This window comes from Dermacentor variabilis, chromosome 1 (genome assembly GCF_050947875.1).
Source record: "Dermacentor variabilis isolate Ectoservices chromosome 1, ASM5094787v1, whole genome shotgun sequence".
Lineage (NCBI taxonomy): Eukaryota > Metazoa > Arthropoda > Arachnida > Ixodida > Ixodidae > Dermacentor > Dermacentor variabilis.
Genome location: NC_134568.1, coordinates 156436036 through 156460805, shown reverse-complemented (window position 1 = coordinate 156460805; position 24770 = coordinate 156436036). Strand labels below are relative to the sequence as shown.

General features: G+C 45.0%; 1 protein-coding gene across 5 annotated transcripts in view; it reads right to left on the bottom strand.

Moving 5' to 3' along the window:
* GAPcenA (GTPase activating protein and centrosome-associated) overlaps nt 1–24770 on the bottom strand; it is a 126626-nt gene that overhangs the window by 85630 nt on the left and 16226 nt on the right. For 4 of the 5 annotated variants that reach the window (XM_075698087.1, XM_075698109.1, XM_075698096.1 and 1 more), the window contains exons 4-6: nt 18613–18796; nt 9368–9565; nt 1856–2018 (exon numbers count right to left, since the gene is read on the bottom strand). In XM_075698087.1, the coding sequence (XP_075554202.1) occupies nt 1856–2018; nt 9368–9565; nt 18613–18796 (545 nt within the window). The remainder of the gene's footprint in view (nt 1–1855; nt 2019–9367; nt 9566–18612; nt 18797–24770) is intronic. The other variant, XM_075698114.1, reaches the window with a different exon arrangement.

Below are 24770 nucleotides of genomic sequence, written 5' to 3'. Positions count from 1 at the left end.
ACGGAAGCCTCGTGGCTGGTCCGAATTTCTTATGTAAATAGCTTCTTCTATCTCTTTGACTCGGATGAAGTGGCGGCTCTGGGAGCCGGGTGGCCGCGGGCCACGGGTGCCACCACGGGCTGACTGGTATTGCGGCCTGGCACCGGGCGCTCCGACACCGTCTAGGACGGTGGGCGCCGTCAACTCGGATGCTGTGTGCACTGAGCGGAGTAGGACCACCTCACAGTGCTGACGTCCCCTCGCGGCTGCCTGTTTTGCGCTCATTTTGGGTGTTGTTTTTGGATGCCGGTTGTTGTCAGGGTAGCGACGCTTTAGGCCTAAGGCTTTACGAAGCTGCCTGTCGCACGTGGAGGGACACAACCTGGTGGACCGTGGCGTTGAGGTGTTGCAAGTTGCTTCCCTCATTCTATTTAGCCTCGCACGAATTGAAATTACTCGTTCGACTCAAGGAAGCGAGCTTCGTTCACATGTACTTAGCATCCGAGTAGCTGCCCGATCTTTTGCTAGCCGAGTTGAACATCGTACCACGTGGGCGATGCGCATGCATAATTCCTCTCCCTTGCACTACTTTAGTGTTTGCCGAGTGTGTTGAGTGTACGCAGCGTGATTGGAGTCACACCTGGCTTGCTGTCACCTGCACATCGCCTGCGCTGCTGCCCCGGACTACGATCGAGCCACCCCGGGCGATGGTGATGCTGTGGCCAGTTCGGCGCAGCGACTTCGGCGGCCACCTGTCTCCAGCTCACAACCCTCGGCGGCGGACAAAAGAGCCGGCGGTCACCGACAGCTACGGCGGCTCTTGCCAGCAGGGCGCGTCGGCGTGAGCGACGCTTGCTCGTACCGACTACTGCGTCGTCATTTCCGGAGTCCTGGCCTGGCATCGTGCCATCGAGTCTGCAAAGCTGCTGCTGTGACCGGCGGACGCCAGCGGTGTACCCAGGGACAATGTCGGCTCGCATGTTATGGACAGCGTGTGGACATTTCTTCGGCGCGTCCTCTGTTGCATGTTCTATCTTGTTCGCGAAGCACGGGTTAATGTTAGACCGTGTCACATGTTTCGCCGGAATAAGAAGTGATTTAAGGTTGGGGGGATGTGGGGATGCGCGACCCTCGCGCCTCCCCTGATATGTTTTTCCCGCATGGCGCGTCTCCTGTAATCCGGCTTCGCCGCGAGGCCTGCGTGATGCCCGCGGCGGTCGATGTGGTTGGGGCGCAGTGCGAGAGATGGCGCGAGTGTTGCGTTGCTAACGCCGCCTCACGGCAGGGTTACTTGGGGGCGCAGGGGAGGACTGGGAGTCGCTTCCCCGGCGGGTCGGCGAACGGCGTGGACATCCCGCGCGCCGCAGACCCATGCTTCTGCGAGACCGCCTCGCGTGGCCGCCTTGGAATGCGCCACGATTCACGTGACAGTACGCGCGAATGACCAGGCGTTGGGATCCAGCCTGGGGCGAACATATTCACTCGTTTTCCGGTCGCGGTGAGTCGGACTTCTAGATTTGTAGAGCGCCCATCGGCATGTTTTGTGGATAGCAACTCGGCTAGCAGGCATTGATCTATGAAAGGTGCAATAAATGCCCTTGTGATTGTTTGCACTACTGTGTTGTCGTTCCTTTGTCCCAAGAGCACGGGTGTGAGAGACCCCACAACCGATAATGCTATAAGTGGGTTCCAGAGTACTCCTTTCTAATTAAAATGTTTAGAAGTTTGTGCTCTCTGCTTTTTTCGTACAACCTGGTAAAAACAATTATTGGCTATAACAATGAGATTACTTTGGCAGTTGAATATTGTTATAGGTGGGTTCAACTGTAATAAGTTAGCCTTGCCAAACGCCAACAATTTGCTCTGGTACACTTACCCGTGTGTCCTCCTCACGCACATCCAGGGTGGCCTCAAAGGTGTGCACTTGCTCGTTGTTGGGGACACCAGTGCTGACAGAGCTGAGTGGGGGTGAGCCTCCCACACTGCCTGGAGGATGCCGTGGCATTCTCCGAAATGCTGCAGCAAAGCTCTGCAACACCCTGCAGGCCATGCAAGCACAGCAGCCTCTATCAAGCATCATTCATTGCTGGTGCATTAAAACTGAATGCATTCAGCAATGTACCCAACATAGCGAACTTATGATAGCTGACATCTGTTAATTCAAGCCTGACAGGAGCGATCAAATCATCCAGCAAGTTGAATTAAACAAGATGCAGAAAATACACCTAAACACACTGCTGATTCATTTGGCAGTATCTGCTCGATTCTAACACTAATTTTGTGTGGTGGGAAATCCAGCACAAAGCACTGCCCCATATTCTTCACCTCACACTCCATGCAAGCAAGAGTGGGTGAATGTCGTCAACCGTGCTGCCGCTGCCCAGGAGTAGTCATTGTAGCCAGACGAGTTCGACTCAGGTGACCTACAGAAGCCAATGGCTGTCCTAAGATCTCATTGGCCTGTGCTCTCTGCCACACAAGACTACTTCCGGTGGCAATGCTCACTAGGTGGTGAAAATCTGGAAAGAGATTGGCAGCGTATAGCCAATTTTTGAATGTCGGGCGACGGGCGGCCATTGCCAAGCAGTGGACACCAAAAGTTTGTCGCTTTTTTGCTCCATGGAGGTTGACCTTTGAGTTGAGTTTGAGTTTATTCAACCACATGGCATGTACATTATTTGGTAAAGCACACGAATACTGCGAAGGCAGTTTTGGTTTCAAGTTCGATTGAAGCATGCAGGCTATATTCAGTCCAATTTTCTTGGCAAAAGAAAAAAAAGAGACGTGTGTTAGAATTGGGTAAATGCCTTAATCAGACGTTACGAGCTACAGTTACTGCTTGAAAATCTTCCTAGGGCAGGTTGAAAACAGGCATTTTCAATGGGAGATTTTACTCACATGTGTTCCAACACATTCACTGTCTGCTAAGCTCCACTGAGACAGGCTGCCACTAAAGAGGTGTCAGCATAGGAGTCAGGCCCAGGCATGCTACCTGGTAAAGTTCAAATTATCTGGTGAAGGCCAATTTTAGGATTGAAATACCGAAAGTTTGAGCCCATAAAAATGCATAGGCACCGGCTGGAACCTTTGGACGGGATCAAGCTAGATGAAAAATTGAATTAACCGGAGTCGAATTAACGGAAGTCGACTGTACAGTAAAACCTCGTTAAACTGTACCCACTTAACAGCAGTTTCGTTTTAAAAGTAGTAAAGTGAAATCCGCGACTCAGCAGCCATTGAACATAATGAGCTTTGTATCCGCATAAACTGTACCAGCTTATTGCATACGTATCAGTTAACATGTAGTGTTTCCACATTTGACGCATAATCAAGGCGGTATGTTGTCCCTATCAGGTGGCCCAGCAGTACAACAACCCTCAGAGATCAGAACGGCCTCCAAGTGCAAATGCAGAGGGCACTTGTTTCTTTGTTCTTTCGGCGCCGTTCAAGAGAGCGTTGTGACGTCTTGCAAGCTAGGACTCGCGTCATGCTGAAGCCGGTGCTGACACGTCAGAGAGATCTACTGTTGACTACGGCGTGTGGCATTTGGAATGCAAAAGAGAGGTTGCTTGGCAGTGCGGCTGTGACTGCGAAAAGATGTCGGCTATGAGGTTAAACTTTTCCGGATGTGAAGGAGGCACTGGTGAAGTGGTTAAAAGCAGTGCGGTCGAAAAACCTAGCTGTTAATGAACCCTTATTTCAGAAGGCCCTGGTTTTCGCTTCGCAGCTGAACCACGATGACTCGTGTGCAGCAATGGCTGGCTGGCAAGGTTTAAGGTGAGGCACAGCATAAACACAAGGACCATTTCAGGAGAAGGTACCGCTGATGTGGATGACGCAGAACAATGGCAAAATGGTCAGCTGAATCACATCTTGACGGACTACGTGCCTGACGATATCTTCAACACGGATGAGTCTACAGTGTTCTTCAAGCTGCTGCCAGACAGAATGCTTGTGTTCAAGGGTGAGACATGCACTGGCGGCAAGCATGCCAAGGGCAGGATTTCAGTTGCATTCGGAATGAACTTGCTAGGAACTGAAAAACTTCCAGTTATCGTGTTTGGGAAGTCGGCCAAGCCGAGATGTTTCAAAGGCTCCCAACTGCCGTCTGGAGTCATCTACCGCAGCAGTACAAAAGCATGGATGACTGCAAAACTTTTTTTTAGGAGTACATGCGCCTTATTGACCGCCATTTTGTGGAGTAGAACAGAAGAGTTGTAGTTATTCTACATAATGTGCTGGCACACGTCGTGCTGGATAACCTTGCAGCTGTGAAGTTTGTGTTTCTGCCTCCTAATACCTCAGCGATTGCCCAGCCCTTGAACAAAGGCGTCATTTGGGCTGTGAAATAGCTGCACAAAAAGAATCCACTGTGCAGAATTCTTCTAGCCCTTAAGTGTGGCAATGTTTTTTCAATTGACCTGCTGGGTGCAATTCACCCGCTGGAATACTCGTGGCAGTAGGGTGAACGACGACAGTGCAGAACTGCTTCAAACGCGCTGGCTTCACGGTTTGCGTGGGTGACGCAGAGGATGCTAGTGACACCATCGACCAGACTTCTGACACCGTCGACCAGTCTTCTGACATCGTTGACCAAGCTTGTGAAACCCTTCTGGCCCAAGTGCTGGAGTGGCAGGGTGTTATAGAAGGTATTTTCTTCACCAACTTGGAAGACACAGACAGCAAAGTTCAGACTTCTCCAGACATGTCTAATGAAGCCATCGTTGTCTCTGTTGTTGCTGAAATGTCACCTAACGACAGTGATGAGGACGATACGGAAAGCGACAGCATGGGCGATTCAGGCCTGACAGTGGCAGAAGCTGTGTGTTACGTCAGCCTCATGTGGGAATTTGCAGTGAAGAGGGGGCTGGCAGAAAAGCTGGCTCGCAGCTGAAATGAGTTTGAGGCCGCTGTCGTCGCTGCTAGGCCGTGGCGGCATCAAACGAAAATAAGACTTTGGTCCCTCGAAGTGAATAAATACTGTATGTTTTTTTGCCTTTTCATCGTACTCTCTCCGAGTTCCTTTTCTGAGAGGTAAGTGGGCGATCTCAAGCTATTTCGGTTAAGCAGTACTACCCTTCAGTAGACATTTTTTCCGAGCTCCGGCCAACTATGGTTTAATGAGGTTTCACTGTATCACCATATCAGTAACAACGTAAGCTTTTCTTCGAAATTCTTAAAGAAAGAGAGCGTGAACACCATGTGTATTGAATATCAACCACTATATTTTCGGCACAACACTGCCCTGTCTATACCACAACACATGGTACTCAACCTCTAGCCACGACTGAAATGTACTCCATATATTACATACCATTGCCACTAAAGTCAATGACCAATTCTTCGGACATGCCCGATAATTCAGTCACCTTCGCGGCACCCCCACGAATCCTATAGAGCCAATGTACAAGTACGAATGTAATTTTGTATGCTGAAACTCTTCGCCATCTGATTTACCAGACGGACTTTTTGCTGTGATTGCAAGTGCAAAATGGCATTAACTGAAGTCACCACTGCTGCCATTTTAATTATCTTGCAGCATCAGGCCAGCGCTCTTTCATGCTGATCCGCTGGCAGCCGTAGCCACCGCAGCAATGCTAGGGCTAGCTACTTTGAGGTTTGCTACCAAGCTTCCTGCTTTGCGCTGTCGTGTTCTTCATTGAAAGAATTTGCCACTGTCAACAATGGTACCTACTCCGCCTCTGTCATTCTTGCGGACAAATTCGAAGCGTGGAAAGTACAGCAACGGTAAAGCGTTGCATAATGCTGGTTCCCAAAAGTCAGCTTCGCCGCAATACGGCGGTGTTACGCGGTTAAGCATACCCACTCTAGTGCGGTGAAGCATAACAAGAATTCAAAGAAGCCACTGTCACGGGACAGTCTATGTTCCGTAATTACACATGCATGCACCCGCTGTCTCCTGTCGCAGTACAGTCACCAATATGTCTAATAAGTGTACTCGCCGGCTTTCTGTGCTATTTCAGACGTGCCTGTTACGATTTGAGCCCTTGAGAGCCGTAAAAAGCATGCATTCATTTTTTCGGACTACCCGATTTTTTGGACGTTTTCATGACATCTCGGGAGTCTGAAAAATCGGACGTTGACTGTATAAGTGACAGCCATGCAGAATAAAGTATAATGCTGATTTTGCATAGACATCAGCCCAGCATGAATTAGATGCACTGATGCTGTGTTCGAAATATGCTGGGAATGTGCTCAATTAGTTGTTCATTTAGACATGAAAGCACCACCGAAACCATTCTGCCAATATCTAGGTTGTTGACACGAAATAAAAAGCTCATTTTTGTGCAGTGTACAACTCCTGCCATTAATCTATTGCAGCTACTCTAGCAGACAACTTTCGCAAAATAAACACAGGCACATGCACAAAAGTATACACAAATAAGCCCAAGTATGAGTACTATGAAATACAGTAAGCCCTTAAAACCAGGAAATGTTTTGAGGTAAGTGGAGCTCCGAGACAAGCAATATTTCAGTGTACTGGCTACCACAGCACAAGAACTTTAAATAGTGTGCGACCGTGAAACTGCACTTTTGGACATTAAAATGCTTGACACGTCATGATGCGAAGCCTGCCGATATAATTAAGCAGCTTTCTTGGCACTAACCTCGCGCAGAACCCTTTCGCGGTGCCAGAGACCATGTCGCACACATACATGCTTACATCGAAACCGACGCAGCTTACTGCCAATTGCACTGCTACTCATGGTGCACATGCATGATGATCGTTCATTGCGCCTTGTTGTGAGGAAAAGAGTGCAGTCAGCATGGATAAACCTTTAAACAAAGTGCTGCCAAGAGGGCTGTGTGGGAGACAGCGTCTCTCAACAGCCTCTGCACCTGTGCCATATAGATAAGCTCCCACCTGCCCTTTCCCTTTATGCTCTTCTGCTTTAGGCATGTTCATCCACCTTTGCTCCGACTCAGAATGAATGAAATTAACACTGGAAGACACTGGCAGCAAAGGATGCAATATTTTTCTTTCTCCATGTGTCATACGACATTGTCTCTGTGTTGGGTGCTGATGTTTACACATTGAGACATAGTGAGAAGGCTACCCATCAGTAACAGTCTTGCATGGCCTGTTAAGGTGTTGAGATACGAGTAGACTACTGTTATAGACTAACTCTAAGGTCTAACTCTAAAGACATATATTTATCTTATTAGAAGTTTGTCTTGATCCTTTAAGTTCTTTAGTGAAAAAGTGTACACAATTTACTGTTTGTTTATAATTCCAGCAAATTATAGCACACCATATCTGGATTCGAAAAATATATTACATGTGCGTTTTATCTCTTACATTCACCCTAAATATGAATAAAACACATGCTCTGAAAGAGACTCCAACAGTGTTCCTCAGCCCACGTGTAAGGTTCGAGCATAATTATCTGAGCAGATGATAATGAAGGGGTTCAAAGGCATTGAGGAATATGTTGAAGTGCCAAAGCTCAAGTGTATGACGTTAACTGACTCAACAAGCATACCTCTTCTTTGGCAAGCAAGGCAGACGAAGCTGTGACCTGGATGAGTACAGCTAATCCTTGAAAATATTGGTACGAACAGCTAGGACGAGTACAGCTTGAGCTACGTAGTTGATGGGTAAACAGAAGAGATCCACAAAACTAAATAACAATTCCTAGTGCACCAAAATATCCACAACACAAAAGAATAAATGAAACTGCAATAAAACCAAACGGGAGATTTAAGAAGAGATGTTTATTGCATTTGCGTGATAGAATTTCTTGCTTTATGCACTCTTACTTAAGCAATTAAGTAATTGTTGCTTCCTGGTGCTGTGCAAACCTGTGCACTGTTACAAAAGACATTTCACATAGCTTGCTAAAAATTATTCAGTGTTGCTGAAAAATAAAATGCACCAAAGTATTTAGGGTGGGGTGAACATTGCTGGTTTGTGTGGCTCCTGGGCACTGTTTTCACATTAATTACTATCTCGCAGAGGCACCTCAAGAACCTCCTCAATTATTGTTTCTATTGTGCCAGCCCTGCAGATTTCCATGCCATTGCTGGTGCATTATAGCTGTTCATGTCCACAGAGACACCATTTGCCTCTCATATAGCTAGCAGAGTCACCTCCTCCAAGTCTGCTGATGCAGGACCCTCGCTCAGCTGAGTAGCAGGCATCAGTGGTGGCTGCGGAAGTTTGGCTTAACCGATTTAGCCCTGTTAAAGTAGTACTGACCTGAAAACATTGTGTTCTACATTTTTTGCATACTTAGGTAGCTGTTAACTCCATATAGAGTTAGCATAATTACGGTAAGACATCTCAATTTCTCGAGAGCACCACAAATATTTAATTACAGCACCTTTTAAACGACCCACTCAAAATGCATGTCAAATGCAGCATGGTTATGAATGTGAAAAAGGAGACTCAACACATCACAAAAAGTGAAGGTGAAACCCCCAGCCACGTATGTGGTATCACATACAACTTAAGAGCCCGCCAGTCAGCTTGGCGTGGTGTTTGAAGGCAATACAATGATGTGTCGTCAAAATCTGTCGAATTGGTCCTTCCAATTGTGTGCTTTTCTTAAATACGCAGAGGCACACACTCTCCCCTCTTGTCATGGAGAGTGCAGAATAGACTCTGCTTTCCACAGCATGGCCAGAGTGTGTGTGTATGTGCCAGTGTTATCTGGTACCATGAGACTGCCACAACAGGTTTCAATGACGTGATGGGACTCCTTTTTGACATTCGAAGCTTCACAACTCTTGATGCACATTTTGAAATGGTAGCATTAAGAAGCAACATAGTCAGTTATCTGTTGTACGCTAGGGAAACTAAGGCTCCATAGCACAATTACTAAGTTGGTGGCCATCCAATACAGCAATAAAACCAATAAGAAAACTTCCTGTCTGTGCCCATTTAAGCACATTTTTTTTGCAATGGGCTTATGAGAAACCAAAACACATTGTTCTTCATGTATGAAAATTTAGATTAACTATGTTTAACAGGAGTTTACCGTATCTGGAGTCTACCAGGAAAAGTACTTAACATACGGGACTAAAAAATACACAGAACTTATTGGTGCCGACTCAGTGCTACGAAATTTTTCGATGTGCAAGTTCAACTTAACGGAGGTTTGCTGCAGAAATAAATAGATAAGCATTACCTACATGCTAGCATCTCAATGTGGACATCATTTATTAAATTGAAAAGGTAAAACAAAGCAAGCTTGTTTTCAGTTTTGGTATTGTGTGTGTCTTGCAGAAATGTCTCTGGTGGCAGCAGTGCTGTTCTATGTATAAGTATGTGAGTGCTCTAAAGATATTAGTTTGTTGGAACACATCTGCAGCTGCAAGTCATCCCTTGTCTCCAGCCAGCCTTTGCTGCTACTATTGCATTTACCTATGGACAGCAGGGGGTCCTCCTTTAGTGCAACGGAAGACATGGCACTGGAAGATGGCCTCTTCTGCACTGTTTCCATGTGAGCAGGTGAAAGCAAAGCAGTGCTGCTCAGCAGAGCCTAGGGCACCTCTGGCACAAAATAAAATTCGCTGGACAGGGAAACTGGCAACTTCACTGCGTGTGCTATTCTCGTACACCCTGCACAAAAATGCCAGCCCATATTATGAAAGTTGAGTACATTAAGAGAGGAAAAGAGCTTTAACAGCATAACATCCACGTGAGAAAAATGGTATGATGAAGTCGCAACACTGCAACAAGAAAAAAATATTTCACTAACTGTTCAGGGCCATGCTGAAAGCATGCCATCTCATAAGAGCTACCCATTTCACACACTTGGTTGTGAAATTTTTCTAGCTCTCAGTGAAACTAGGCAGTGTTCCAGACAGTGCAAAAGCGCTGATAATATAGTTGTTAGCCTGTGACTGTAGTTACAGTAAAACCTCGTTAAACCGTACCTGCTTACAACAGTAGTTTCGTTTTAAAAGTAGTAAAGTCAAATCCCGAACTCAGTGGCCATTGAACATAATGCATTTTGTATCCGCATAAACTGTACCACTTTATTGTCTACGTATCGGTTAAATCATAGTGTTTTCACTTTTCTTCGCGAAATCATGGCGGTGTGTCGGCCCAGCAGAACAACGAGCCTCAGAGATCAGAACAGCCTCCAAGTGCAAATGCAGAGAGCACTTGGAAGGGTGAAGCCACATCAATATTCAACGTCACTTCGGCACAGTGCCAGAGTCGGAGAGCGTTGCGGCCTGTGTTGTGGCGTCGTGCAAGCTAGGACAAAAACCGGGTGCTCAGCATAGAATAAAAATGGGACATCATTCGTGCTATCGAACGTGGCACGAAGAAGTAGGTGCTGGCACGCGAGAGAGATGTGCCGTTGACTATGGTGTGTGGCGTTTGGAATGCAAGGAGAAGTTGCTTGGCAATGCTGCTACGACCGCGAGAATACGTTGGCTACAAAGTTCAATGTTTCGAGGTTTGACTTTTCACCATCGTTGCCTCTGTTATTGCTGAAGTGTCGTCTAACGACAGTGAAGAGAACGACACAGAAGGCGTAAGTATGGGCGATTCAGGCCTGACAGTGGCAGAAGCTGCGCATTATGCCAGCCTCATGCAGGTGTTTGCCAAGAAGAAGGGGCTGGCAGAAAAGCTGGCTTGTAGTTAAGCCGTCATCATTGCTGCTAGCCCGCCATGGCATCAAATGAAAATAACAAACAGACTTTTGTTGTGTGAAGTGAATAAATACTGCATGTTTTCTGCCCTTTCATTGAACTCTCTTGTAGTTCTGCTTATGACAGTAAGTGGGTGATCTCATGCTATTTTGGTCAAACTGTACTACCGTTAAGTACATATTCCAAGCTCCGGCCGACTATGGTTTAACATCATTTCCCTGTAGTCGCATTCAATGATGTGCAGTGTTACGCTGCCCCAGCCACCAGTGGTGAAGAAGTTCAGCAGACTTCGCAGATAAAATGAATGAGCAGATTACAAAAAACAGTTTTATTCAATCATTTGTGCTTTACTGTGACAGTAGGTAAAAGCTCAAAACTGTGTTCGCTGTGTCCATCTGTCCTTTCTGTTATGCTGTCATTTTCGTGTGATGTCACTGTTATTATGTTGTCATCAGGCCACATCTTCATCTTCACCTTCCCCATAAGGAGAAGAAAAACAAGGCTTCTTCCACCCCTGTCACTAGTGCTAAAATCACGGCGGTTTTGGATGTTTCTTCACCTCAAAAAAAAAAAAAAAAAAAAAAAAAAAAAAAAGAGAGACTTCAAAAGCAAGTCGCGTTCGGAGCTTCAACTTAGAACTAACAATTGGGAGGAAGGTCCAGAACCTCTGGTGGCCTCCCTCAAGTGCACATCGGCGTGTCTGCCACTTCCTTTCCATGCCACACTAGCAAATGCATTGCACGGAGGATGCATGCTTGACTTCTGTTCTAAAAAATACAGATGTTTATATAGACTGTTTCTCTGACCTTGCCTATCTGCAACTCATAAACATGAAAACATAAGTGACAGTAAAAGACAACAGCAAATAAAAAATTCACTGCTGATATTTCAATAATGAAAGCTGTTCAACAATGAATTAGTCATTTAAAAATTAAGAGAAATTTAGATGGTTTTTCTTTAAAAAGAAAGAAAAAAAAAGTTAGCATGTAAAGGCTCAAATACAGTGCCCATATTGAAATCCAGGGTTCAATGAAAACCCGTCTGGCTGGGAAAATTCATGGCGGGAAATATCAAGCGCCGACCAATCGTCGAAAACAAAAAAGGAAAAAGATGTTTTGGCCCCACCACGGGAGCCTTGTTCCCCATGAAGGAAATAAAGTGAAGGTTGGTCATATACGCTTCATGATGTGAAGTAAGCATTGGGTTTTTATCGGGGGCAGATTGCTTGAGTTGCGATTGAGCGTGTGTGCCATCGTCTGGACATGAAGGGATTCCAGGTAAAGCCTTGCCATCTTGCTCTTTTCTTTTCCAATTATCTTCGCGCTATCCCAGTCGATGCCATGGCCCATGGACGCTGCGTGTCCAGCCAGCACGTTTGTTGCCACGTGCTTGGTATTGACATCATAGCTGTGCTGTTTTTTTTTTAAATCGCCCGTTTTACCGATGTGGACATGTTCACAACTGGCGCAAGGAATCCTGTACACGACACCCGCGAACTCCTCTTTTGTGAGCTTGTCTTTCACTGTCACCATTGTGTGCCTGAGCTTGCGACATTGACTTCGTACGACCAAAAGATTCTCGAGACAGGCTTTCGCTTACACCGAGGATATATGGTATCGGAATCCCTTTTTCTTTTTCTCGTCGCTGGGGCTGTTGTGACACCGGATGAGCTAAGCAATTTTGACAGTTTTGATAAACGAACTGGGGCAGCCTGAAGACAACAGGTTACTGCGTGTGGTAGCCAGATCAGCCACTCGGCCCTCCTAGGTTGAGCAGTTTTTCTGCATGGCGTACAAGTGAGGTGACCACCGACTTCTTGCAACAGGTCAGGTGTACAGAAGTGAAGCTGAGGTAGATGCAGGTGTGCATGTTTTTTCTGACTACGTCGAACGACATTCCAATACCGTCGCGTTATACTAGGGTGCCTAGAAAAGGCAGACGGCCATCGGCATCTTTCTCCATCATGAACTGTATGGCCGGTTCTATGCTACTGAGATGCAAAAGAAATGCACTTAAAGCAGTTTTCTTAATCATGGAGAAGCAATCATCCAAGTACCAAAGGAAGACCTTTGGACGTGGTGTGAAGCTGGAGAGGGTGCGAGACTCTAGTGACTCCATTGTCACGTTCGCTGTGATGACTGAAATTGAAGCACTCACTGCCATTCCATGGACCTGCTTAATAAGTATTGCCCAGACAGAACTGCAGAAGTCTGCTGAGGCCTGGAACGTTGATTGGTGTTCTTTCCAGTATAGTTCGGTCTGATTCAAGTGGATCTGTGCAAACCTTGACGGCGAGGTCTGTTGGCATGCTCATGGAAAGTGATTTCCCATCGAACGACACCAGGATTTCATTGCCATCGAGAACCGTGAACTTTTTCAATGAAGTCATACGAGTTCTGTACGTGCGTTCCACTCTTGCCGACCAAAGGGGAGATAATGCGGTGAAGGTAATTCGACAGCTTGTGCAGAGGCGAGTGGGTGAAGTCGCCGATTAGGCACATTGGGACGTCTGCTGTGTGGATCTTCGGTAATCCATACAGAGCAGGTGCGGAACCGTTGTTGCACAGAAGAAAAAGTAAAGGGACTTCTGCTGTGGAGGAACAAAGCGGAACACATCAGCCAATAGTTTCTGCAAGTCTCTTTGTAGCTTCGAAGTGAGATCACGATTAAGGGGGATGTACATTCCTTCATTCTCTAGCAAACTTCGCATGTTGTTTTCATAGTCCCGTTCGTCTAAGATGACCATGGCATTTCCCTTGTCCGTGGGAACTATTACAATGTCCTCATAGTCGTGCAGTCTTTTCAAAGCCTTTCATTCTTTGGGCAGTAGTGGATCGAGTTTTTGATGCTGGAGTAGCTTGGAGAGCACGCTGATGACACGAGTATGCGCTTCATCGCGGCGGACCGGCTTGATACTCATGACCTAGTGTGCCTAGTGTGCGCCATGGAAAATGCAGTCTGAACAAAAATGCCAACTGTCTTCAATATTTTAACTAGCCATAGGTCACCAGAAAAAGTTGTCACCCATTCGTTATAGATGTGGTCATGTTTAGTGCAAAAGAAACAGTTTTCCACAAGTTAAGCGAGGAACTGCTGCGGACTGATTTCTTTTTCTTTTGATATATGTACGACATTCTTTTGCCTTATGTGCCGAATGTTGCAAATTTGCGACATATCCCAAGGTTCATACAAAATTTAGTCTTCACATAAAATATTGGTGGCACTCGATTATGATAGCTAAATAAAATTAAAATCTCATGCAACAATTCTTTATGCTGTGCCTTTAATAATTCCGGCATTAAAGGGTTAAGGCACATATCAGAGGGTATACAGGAATTCGAGTGGTTGTGTGGGAAGTTTCAGCCCAATACTTTAGTATGGCTAACATTCACTTCAACTCAATAAAGTTTATTTCTTATTTATACAAGAAAGAGGAGTAAGAGATAAAAGCCATGTGGCCTGGCAGAGGCTCTTGCTCCCGTTGACATTCGGCATACAGGTACATTTTACATTTCATGCAAGTATGTTTACACGCATTGTACGCACATTTTGTGACACACTTTCTTCATGCACCTTGCATGCTAAAAATCATTCACATGAATTATACATCTGGTAAAGTTGAAAATCAACACACTGCAATACATAAATAAAAATCACTTATTTCTTTTCTACCAGGATTATAGTACAGGAAGCAATTTTATTTGTAGGAAATGACATGATGTACAAACTGTCTCTATGTTGTGATTTATAAGGCTATTTGTTGGGAAATTATGACAACTTTAGTAATTACAGTCGAATCTAAATATTAATTTTTCAGGACCTCGTAATATTATATTCATATAATCAGAAATTGGTATGATGCATAGTAAACGACAGTCACAACAATGAAGTGAAGGTACAGTCGACGACCGATAATTCGGACTCCACGGGGACGTAAAGAAGTCTGAGCTATCGAATGTCTGAAAAAATGAATGTGTTCAAAAAAGATAACTTTATTTACGTTTTAAGGCCCCTGTGCAAGGAACAAGTGGTCGATGCGTTGCTGCACGCACTTCCACTTACGTGCAACCAAGACCGCCTGTATTTCTGCCAGTATTGAATTTCGCTGTACACTGATGTAAGGACTGCAAGGGCTTGAGTCAGATCTGCACGTGGAAGGCTCCAGAGCACACGGCACGTCATCATATGAGTCAGAGTCACTGTTTGACGGTGGGAGAACTTGCTCAATTATTTCTTCATCGCTCAGTTCGGCACACGACGAAACCACGCTGCCCGACGTCTGCAAATCTTCAAATCTAACGGCGGCAGGAATCGGCTCAACGCAGCCTAGCAGGTCATCAATGATGTTCGCATTTGAGCTTGTTGTGGTAGGCATCTATTCAGCCTCTTCAGTTGCGGAGTTGGGCTCATTCGGACTGGGAGGGCACCGTTGGTGCCATTTGACATGGCCTATAGTAACTTCACGAGAAAGACTACTTGGAACCAGCAGAGTGCCGTCTGGAATGCAAACTAAACCAACAAGCACATCCATAATAGACTGGCGATAGCGGACCATGCCATAGGGGTGCCGGAAAAGGATGTGATGATCATGATGTTGATGTGACCTCACAATTCAGGAAAAGCCTCAAAGATCGGCATTTGCAGTTAAATCGCAGAGGTGTAGAGCAGCGACCAAGGCAAAGCCTCAGTGATTACCGTTTAGTGTGTAATCTCCAAGGCCATACTTGGGTGTCTCATCGAGGTTGCCAGAGAAGATAACGGCAACTGAGTTGGCGCATGCTACAGCCACGGACGGAGTCCGGATAATCGAATGTAGAGCTAGCGGCTGTCCGAAATATTAGTCGTCTTTATACATTAAGTCTATAGGGTTATTGGCGGTGCCACGAAGCTGTCCAAATTACCGAGCATGTCTGCATTAACGGTGTCCGATTTATCGGTCGGCGACTGTAATACGTTCTTGTTTTTTTTATCATGACTACTGTTGGTTGAAGAAGTCATTGATGGCTTTCTGGTCAATTCTTCCCTCAATGTTGTCGAGGAGACCTTTCTAGAACTTTGCACTTGTTTCCTCACCAACACTGCCAGCGCTCACTGCACACAACAATGAGTGCTTTTTAACTACGCAGGTCTCTGCCAGGATCACATAAGGCTAAGACATTAAATTCCAACTTCGGAATTCTATGCCGTGGCTGTACTCACTTGTAAGAGCTCTTGCGGCGGCTCAAAAATTCATATCATCTTCTACAGCCAGGGAGAGTGTTTTCAGTCACGCCGAAACAGAATGTGTTGTACTTAATGCATTCTGGCCACAACTTTTTCAAAATTTGTATAATCTCGAAATTCAAACTAACCATGATCATATCAAGATTCGACTCTATTTGTACTCATTCTAATTAAACTACCTCATTTATGAAAACATCTCCTGTCTGTCTACACTTTACACTATGAGTACAAAGTTTCAGCTGACTACCACAATTCCTGTGTCTGTGGCATTTACAGTCGAGCTCATATATAACGGCCCCACTTAAGACAAGCTTTCACTTAAAACGAATGAGAGCCGTGCAACCGTCAAAATATACATGACTTCAATGGCATAAAATTGCATGTATAAAGAACGTCTTTGAGCCCTGCCAATCGGTTACAGCGAACAAACGGCGTAAACCCACAGCCGTGATGTGAAGTAACGACAACCTCCAACCCCTTTGTGCGCGCCGTCTGTCTTCCCAAGCCTCGGAGGCGCACTATCCATTTCGTGCCCCTCTACCCTCGCCCCTGCTGTCACGCACTGCCCATGAGTGTTGGCTTGTGTCTTCCAAGATCGCCCTCCTGCCCATCCTCGCAACTCTGCTCCCCTCTCCTCACTCTTTCTTGCACCTTCTTTGCTGTCTCGGCGTGCGCGCTACGGCGCCGGCTAAAGTTCAGATGTTTTGTTTTCTGTTACCGCGAAGCAGGCCTCTCCACACTAGCCTCCATTCTTTCTCGCTTCTGTGCTTTGTTCCAGTCAGACTCGAGTTGTAATTCAGGATGGCAGACAAATGCCGTGCCTGCAGCGGTCCCGAAACGAAAAGCGCTTAACATGGCAATGAAGCGAGCAATTTTGAAGGAAGTGTCTCAAGGCGCTGAAAACTGAGAGTTGAAGAAGTACAATGTGTCTAAATGAACCATTTTGACGATTCTAAAGAACAAGGAAAAGATCATCTCTGCCGCCGACTCGAAGAACAGAAAACGCCTGCGGAAGGCCACCTATGCGGACGTAGAGGATGCTCTGCTTAAGTGGTTCGCTGACGCATGGGCTCACAACATTCCGATAAGTGGACCAATGATGCTGGGCAAAGCCAAAGACGTTGTGTTCCTGCTAGATTTTTCTGGCTTCTGCCCAGGCAATGACTGGCTACATTGATTCGAAGTGCGGCATGGGATTGTTTTTAAATCAATTGTCGGTGAGGCAGCTTCGGTAAGTGACCTAGACATTGCCACTTGGCTTGTAATAAACCGAGCCATTACTGCAAGCTACATAAAGCAGGATGTATATAATACAGACGAACCAGCGTTATATTTTATCAGATGCTGCCGGACAAGACGCACACTAGGAAAGGCGACTCATGTGCTGGCGACAAGCACAGTAAAGTGCGCGTTACAGTACTTCTGTGCACTAATATGGATGGCAGCAACCTGTGCGTGCCCTTTGTAATCGGAAAATCAAAGAAGCTGCGTTGCTTTTAGAGCTGTATACCTGTGCGCTACAGGCACAATACTAAGGCGCGGATGACGCAGAATTTATTGATTTATTGATTGACCGCGACATGCAGAGGCAAGGAAGGCGCGTGCGATAGAGGAGGGAGAGTGCGGAGCCATCACCTTGAGGCACTAAGCTCAGTGTTATTGTCGTTGACTCCGACATTGGGGGCTACGACACTGGTTGGGATGACTTTATTTCTGCTGATGAAGATGCTGATATTGCGGAACCGTGCACGGACGAGGGCATCACTTGCGAAGTACAGGCGGAGAGTGACGCGGAGGAACCGGATGACGATGAAACTTCGGAGCCAACACCCATAAGCGTACCTGTAGCCATGGGCTACACAGAGAGCCTCAGGCAGCTTGCCTATGCCAAGGGCCTCGGCAAAAAGCACGCTTCTGCTTTAAATAAACTGGAGACCACCCTCATCAGATCTGCACTGCAGAAACAGATGACCATCACGAACTTCTTTGCAAAGAAATAAATTTTTTGTTTTGACTAGCCACTTTTCTTTTCTTTTTAAGCTGTCGTACACTTACATACTATGAACTTCGGGGTATAACGAACAGATGCCACGCAACACTCAAGTTCGTTATAAGCGGGCTTGACTGTATATGAAATTCTTGAGCAAGTTGTGGGTGCTTTGTGGAATGGGATGGACATAAATGTTTATGAACAAATATGGTGCAAAACTAACATTGATTGCTAGCACAATTAAAATTGCCTTGACCGTCTTTAAGAACCATGCCGATGTAACACCTCCTGCTTAAGAAGGACAAAGAAGGACACTGATGAGAAAGCTAAAGCCAGGCTCGATTTATGATTACTCCTGCGAAATATTAAATGTGCCACCCTTACTGAGATCAGAAGGCAGGATTAGCATGAGCATAAGGTGGAAGATAGATGGCAATTAAATTTCAGCAACAGCTCTCTTTTGCATCATTGGCAACTAAGTACAGTGCAGTAAATTGTTTTCTTTCTTCTTTTCTTAAGGTGGGTGGGTGCGCCTGTGTTGCTGATGTAAGTGTGGTGCCTACTGACACAGCGAGAAGTGTGCAGCTTGGAATGTTATAGTAATGATGTTGCAGGACTTAAATTTTACCGATAAGTTCTGCAGTAAAGTGTGATTTTCTTTTCACACATAAATGTTTGCCTCCTGACCAAACATTTCAAGATTTCCACAAATGTTATCTACCAGCCTAACCTGAAAGTGTTTGCCTTCAGTGTCCCTTTCTTTTAAAAAAAAGAGAGAAATATATGCTCACGTGACAACACCTTCCGAGTCCGGGGGCACTACTAGTGCCACCTGAATGTGCTGCTCCGAGGACTGATCATTAAGGATGGCCATGTTGCGTTGTATCTCCAGCTCACTTCGTGGAGCATTGATCGCTGCACAGCCCAGGTAGGCCACATCCTCAAAGGCTTGCTCTCCACCAAGCACCTCGGAACCTAGCACAATACCAATGACACTTGATTCAAGTTCAAACTTGTCTACATGGTGCCACTTTAAGAAGAAAAATTTACAAAATTGAAGGTTTTTGTTGAGCAGCAAATCATAAAAACTGCAACCAGTATAACAAGAGAGTATCTGAGGATGTATGTCCTACATACACTGATTTGAAATTGCAGTATGTTGCCTATAACAGTAGTCATGACTTTATCACTGCATTGGTAGATTAGCCTCTCTTGTGAACATGCACAGTGCAGTAGTGCATCCTTATAATAATGCTAATATTCTGTGTGACTATACATAAATTAATCTTTTCTGACCACTGGTCTACCTCTCTCAGAGCCTGGTACAACGATAGTTCATGCCAAGGTGCACACAAGCAAGAACAAATGCAATTTGCAGTATTTCTTTTTTATTTTTACCAGCCTGCTGACTACCAGATGAAACAAGTTCTCCAGTGCATGACACCAGACTTTGCCATGGAACAAAATAGACATGAATAAAGAGAGAAAAATGGAGTGTAGCTCAATGCAATTCTGTCTGGCACATTTAGATCTAGCAACATTTGCATATCTGCCAAGTTCCAGACTTGAGACCTAGGGAGAAATTTGACAAGCAGTGAGGAGAGTCTAGGCAATCTTAATAAGGAAGGAAGAAAAATAAAGACACTAGTCATTTGAGTAACTTATTGTTCTGTGTACTAAAATCAGAAAAATGATAATATATCATTGCAATCATCATAAATAATGGAGCAGGTAAGAAAGTATAATGCCATCAAGACTCTTAAGCCACGATGCTGCCAGACTCAGTGTGGTAGTGAACACACAAGGGTGGAAGCCACTAAACCAGATACTTCAGCGCCAGCATTGCCATTTACGGAGAGCTTTAGAGAAGTGCAGTATTAGGCATGGCCTCCAAGACTGTCAGTGCAACGCATGCTGGCGTAGATTGGTATTGTGTGACGTCATTGTGTGGTGGCAGTCTTGGTGCACGAGAATCAAGAATCAGAAAGTCTGATTTCTAAGAGCTGCTTTCCACAGCTATACTACCAAACAATATGATTGAAAACCATTGTATAGCTAATTAGGAAGACTTGGCAAGTATGTGTTTGAAACTATGTTGCAACATTTTAATCAACCAATCAACTAAACTTGCAAGAAGCAGACGAGGTTGTGAAAATAAGACGAAGTCACAGTTATAAAAAGAAGAAAAAAAAAAGAAAGAAAAAAAATGGCACAGTTCCTTTGTACAGCACTGCGGTTAACACAAAACTACAATTATACCTAAAAAAAATCTTTTTCTGAGACCAATGGTGGCTTTGGCGAACAATAGTGATACAGATGTTAGTTACCTCATGACATGTTTTAGGAAAAAGAAAAATGGTTCTTCTGTAACTTATATTATTTTGAGTTTAGCACACTGTAAACATATATTGCATGTGTGCTGCCCACCGAAACATACTGCACATTACTGTATTGCTTGTAGCACTTTACCGAGAAAAGTTTCAACACTTTTGCGCCCCATGCTACAAACTACCCATATGGGACAGCAGGAATTTAAATTGAAGAGGTAAAAACTATGCAGTAGGGTATATGCCTGCTGAGCTGGGTGACCCTGGTTCCAATCCCACCACCAGACATGTTTTCTTTTTTTATTATTGAAGAGGCCCCAGACCACACCAGACAGACCACACGTGCAAAATGGTTGGAAGAGGCAAAGAATGCTTTCGAAGAACTTCACTTTGGCCTAGTTGGTATTTACTGTATATCATATTGACCGCACGTGCTGTTTATGTGTTCTCTCCCTCTGTCCCCGTCTTATTTGCGGTCAATAAAATATAAAGAATGCTTTGTGTTAAGAATTATGGCACCATCTATGGGGCCTATGGTCACCTTTGGGCATCTAAGGGCATTGCATAGAGGCAGGAAACTCATTGCATCATCATCATCATCATCATCATCATCATCAGCCTGGTTACGCCCACTGCAGGGCAAAGGCCTCTCCTATATTTCTCCAACGACCCCGGTCATGTACTAATTGTGGCCATGTCATCCCTGCAAACTTCTTAATCTCATCCGCCCACCTAACTTTCTGCCACCCCCTGCTACGCTTCCCTTCCCTTGGAATCCAGTCCGTAACCCTTAATGACCATCGGTTATCTTCCCTCCTCATTACATGTCCTGCCCATGCCCATTTCTTTTTTTTAATTTCAACTAAGATGTCATTAACTTGCGTTTGTTCCCTCACCCAATCTGCTCTTTTCTTATCCCTTAACGTTACACCCATCATTCTTCTTTCCATAGCTCGTTGCGTCGTCCTCAATTTAAGTAGAACCCTTTTCGTAAGCCTCCAGGTTTCTGCCCCGTAGGTGAGTACTGGTAAGACACAGCTATTATACACTTTTCTCTTAAGGGATAATGGCAACCTGCTGTTCATGATCTGAGAATGCCTGCCAAACACACCCCAGCCCATTCTTGCAAAGTGGGGCAAAGTGCAACTCATTGCAATGTGGGACAAGTGGTAAAGAAAGTTATTGTTTTAAAATGCAAAACTAATATTAAACAATTTAAATGAGCATAAGCTTGAAAGCAAGAAGCTTGTCACGCAACATGTCAAGCAATGTATGAAAGTCTGACAGCAGAGCTGAGCTATTGCTGACCCTGCTTGAAAAACAAAAGAAGAAGAAACTACTGCGTGACGAGATGCATCCCTACGGAGTGCGCCTTTCTACACTGACATTCTCCTATCAGAAAGCAAAATTCGCCAAGCTGAGCAACAAATTTCAGGATGAATATACCGGAACACTATCCTCACAGAAAAATCAAGTTACTAGAGTTCTAAATAGCAAGGTGTACTGCCTTAGGAAAGGATTATCGGGTGTGAAATTTGACTTCTCTGTGGATATCGAAGAACTGTTGTGCTCAGTACTGCCTGCAGAACTTCTGGTTGCTGCGTGAGACGTGATAAAGGGCATAGGACCTATACGGTTTCAGAACAACTGTGAAATTTCCATGGATGGCTTCTTGGAACTTCTAACATACTATCTGTGTTCAACTGCAGTTGCTAAGAGAAAATTACATAACCAAAACAGGGGGATTTGTGGCGGTTCTTGGTGGCCTCAGTTTTAGGAGAGACCATTCTTCTAAAATTTGACCACAAGCTCTCGAATGTTATGACAGAGGACCAAGCAAAAGCAGTTTTTAGATATGTGGATGACTTTGTTGTTTTGTTCCAGCTCCCCAGTAATCCCATGTTTTGATGTTCTTTATGTTTCTTGTATCAGTGCCATACTTTTAACAAACTTCCTGCATTGTGAATGGTGGACCATTCGTGACCGGATGCCTCTTTGTGCTGCCTGTATGTCAGTTATTTTACATAATAAATAAATGATCGTGTTTGTATGTTGTTTTCACACCAACACCTTTTATTATATTTTTTTCACTGAATTATAAAACTGTTCACTTTTCTTTTTAAATTTTCGTCCATGATCAGAATATCAGGGCCCATGATTAGAATATTTTAGCCTCTTGTAAATAGTTGCACATTAAGAACCAAAACACCTAGTCTCGTTTCTGCATTGAAAGCACAAGCAGCGTGAGTAAGTGCTGAGGTTACTGATGCTTCTAAACGACTGCTTGCTACGACAATTGCCTGATTACAACACAGTTTCAACAGTGCAGCTCCTAACCCTTGCCGGTTGCCTTAATCCTATGCTAAAAGCCCCACTGAAGATGTTTGTGAGATTTGTCTTACATTTATCCTATCTAAATCTCGTTCAGAAAGGGCATTACTTTGCCGAGAAATCTGAAGTGCACCAGGGCAATTCAGTTTCCTTTTCTTTATCATTAAACCAAGTAATTCTGTGGAAGCCACCCATGCAGTAACGGTTTCATTGTTTTGACCTCCTGATAAGATACTGCTCACAGTTTAACAGAAAATGAACAGCTGTGCTTGGTGAACAATCTGGCGCTATGCGCAACCGAGAGATGACACTTACTTATGGGTGAGTAGGGGTGCAACAGCCCAGATGTTTGCTGAAGTTTACAAGTGGCAACACTGGCACTTCGTTGAAAATGTGTGATGTTTAACTTCAGGTAAATATTAAAAAGCCTATTGAAGTGTTGAGATGCACGGCGGCCGCATTTTGATGGGGGTGAAATGCAATAGCACCCATGTATTTAGATTTATGTGTGCGCTGAAGAACCCCAAGTGGTCAAAATTAATGTGCAGTTCCCAACAATGGCATGCCTCATAAGCGTATCGTGATTTTGGCCCATAAAATCCTAGTTTTTTTTTTGTTTTTTTTTTTTTTTTTACTGAGACCGCCGCAAGCTGCATGTTATCATGGCTATTTTCTTCCCCTGGGCATTCATTTTTCAAGGAAGAATACAGGGACAAGATAGAAAAACATAGACGAGTGCAGACTATCGAACTATCTCGTCCATGTTTATATGCACCATTCTTCCTTGAGTATGGATTGTAATGTCATCGCACCAGCAGTGTCTCAGAAGCGCCGCTAGCGTCTCGGAAACGCCGCCAGCGTCTCGGCAAAAGCTATATAAGCGCGCACTCTGGAAGAAGGAGCATTCCTTCGTTGACTACAGTGTGTGTCTGCCTTGTTATATCATTTGGCGACGAGCATGGGATCGCATCTGTGAGCAGCGCCTGTCTGGCTACCATTGGCACCGAGTGAAGCGGGGCGGGCACAGTGACTGAACGTGTCGATGTTTTTGGAATTCGATTCCTACGTCGAAGGCAGTGATGAAGACTTCAACTCGTATGTAGAGCGCTTCGACCATAACTGGAAAGTCATGCAAATTGAAGACGGCAGCTTGAAGAAATCCACTTTCATCACTGCCCTCGGAAGACGCCCGTACAAGACCCTCAAGGACCTGCTGTTGCCTGCTACACTGGAGGACAAGTCGTTCGAGGACGTGGTCAAAGTCTTGAAGGAGCACTACGCGCTTGGTAGCCAAGCAATAGCTGAGAGGTTCAAGTTCAGTTGCTGGCACCAGCTCGAAATGGAGTCCGTCTTAGCGTTTGCCATTGAACTAAGACACATGGCTGCCAAGTGCACATTCGGGACTTTTCTGGATGACACGATACATGATCGCTTTGTTGTGGGGTTCCGAAACCCAAGCATTCAAGCAACGTTGCTCAAGAGGAAAGAGCTCAACTTCGAAACAGCGTGCAACTTGGCGAAAGTAGCAGAACTTGCCAAAAGAGAGTCGAAGAGCTTCCGACCGTCCAATGGAAATCCGCAAACGGATGAAGCCATCCAGGCTGTCAGCAAGAAAGGCTGTCCACAACAAAAACCTAGGGTAAGCCCACCACAAGATTTAGTCTTAGTGGAAATTGCTACAGATGCAGAAACAAGCATGACGCAAGTGATTGCAAATATTGTAAGGCATGATGTCACTGGTGCAAGAAAGTAGGCTGTTTAGCGAAGGTTTGCATAAAGATAAATGGCAAAGCGGTTAATACGCTCGAGGTACAGACCGAGCCGGACCACTTGCACCTTTTTCAAATTTATTTAAACAAGCAAATTCAGAGGCCCTATCTAGTAGAAGTGAAAATCGCGGGTCAACCTGTGAGCATGCATATAGATACTGGTGTAGCCGTATCTATTATCAACGAGCAGATCTACGCTCAACTGCTTCGGAAGCCAGGTCTGACAAAGTACCTTCTCAAATTGAAAAGTTACGGTGGCATACCGCTCGAGACGACAGGAGAGACACATGTAAATGTTGAGTATGAAGGTCAAAAGGAAACTTTGCCAGTAATTGTCATTCCTGGAACTCAACCATGCCTACTAGGGTGTGACTGCCTTGTGCAGCTCAAATTGAACTGGAATCACGTTTTCAACGTGGTAGCAGAGCAAAAAGTAAAACTCCTGCTGCAGAAGTCCCCTGACGTGTTCAGTCCGCAAGTTGGTTTGACAAAGGGCTATGAAGCAAAAATAGTTTTGAAAGA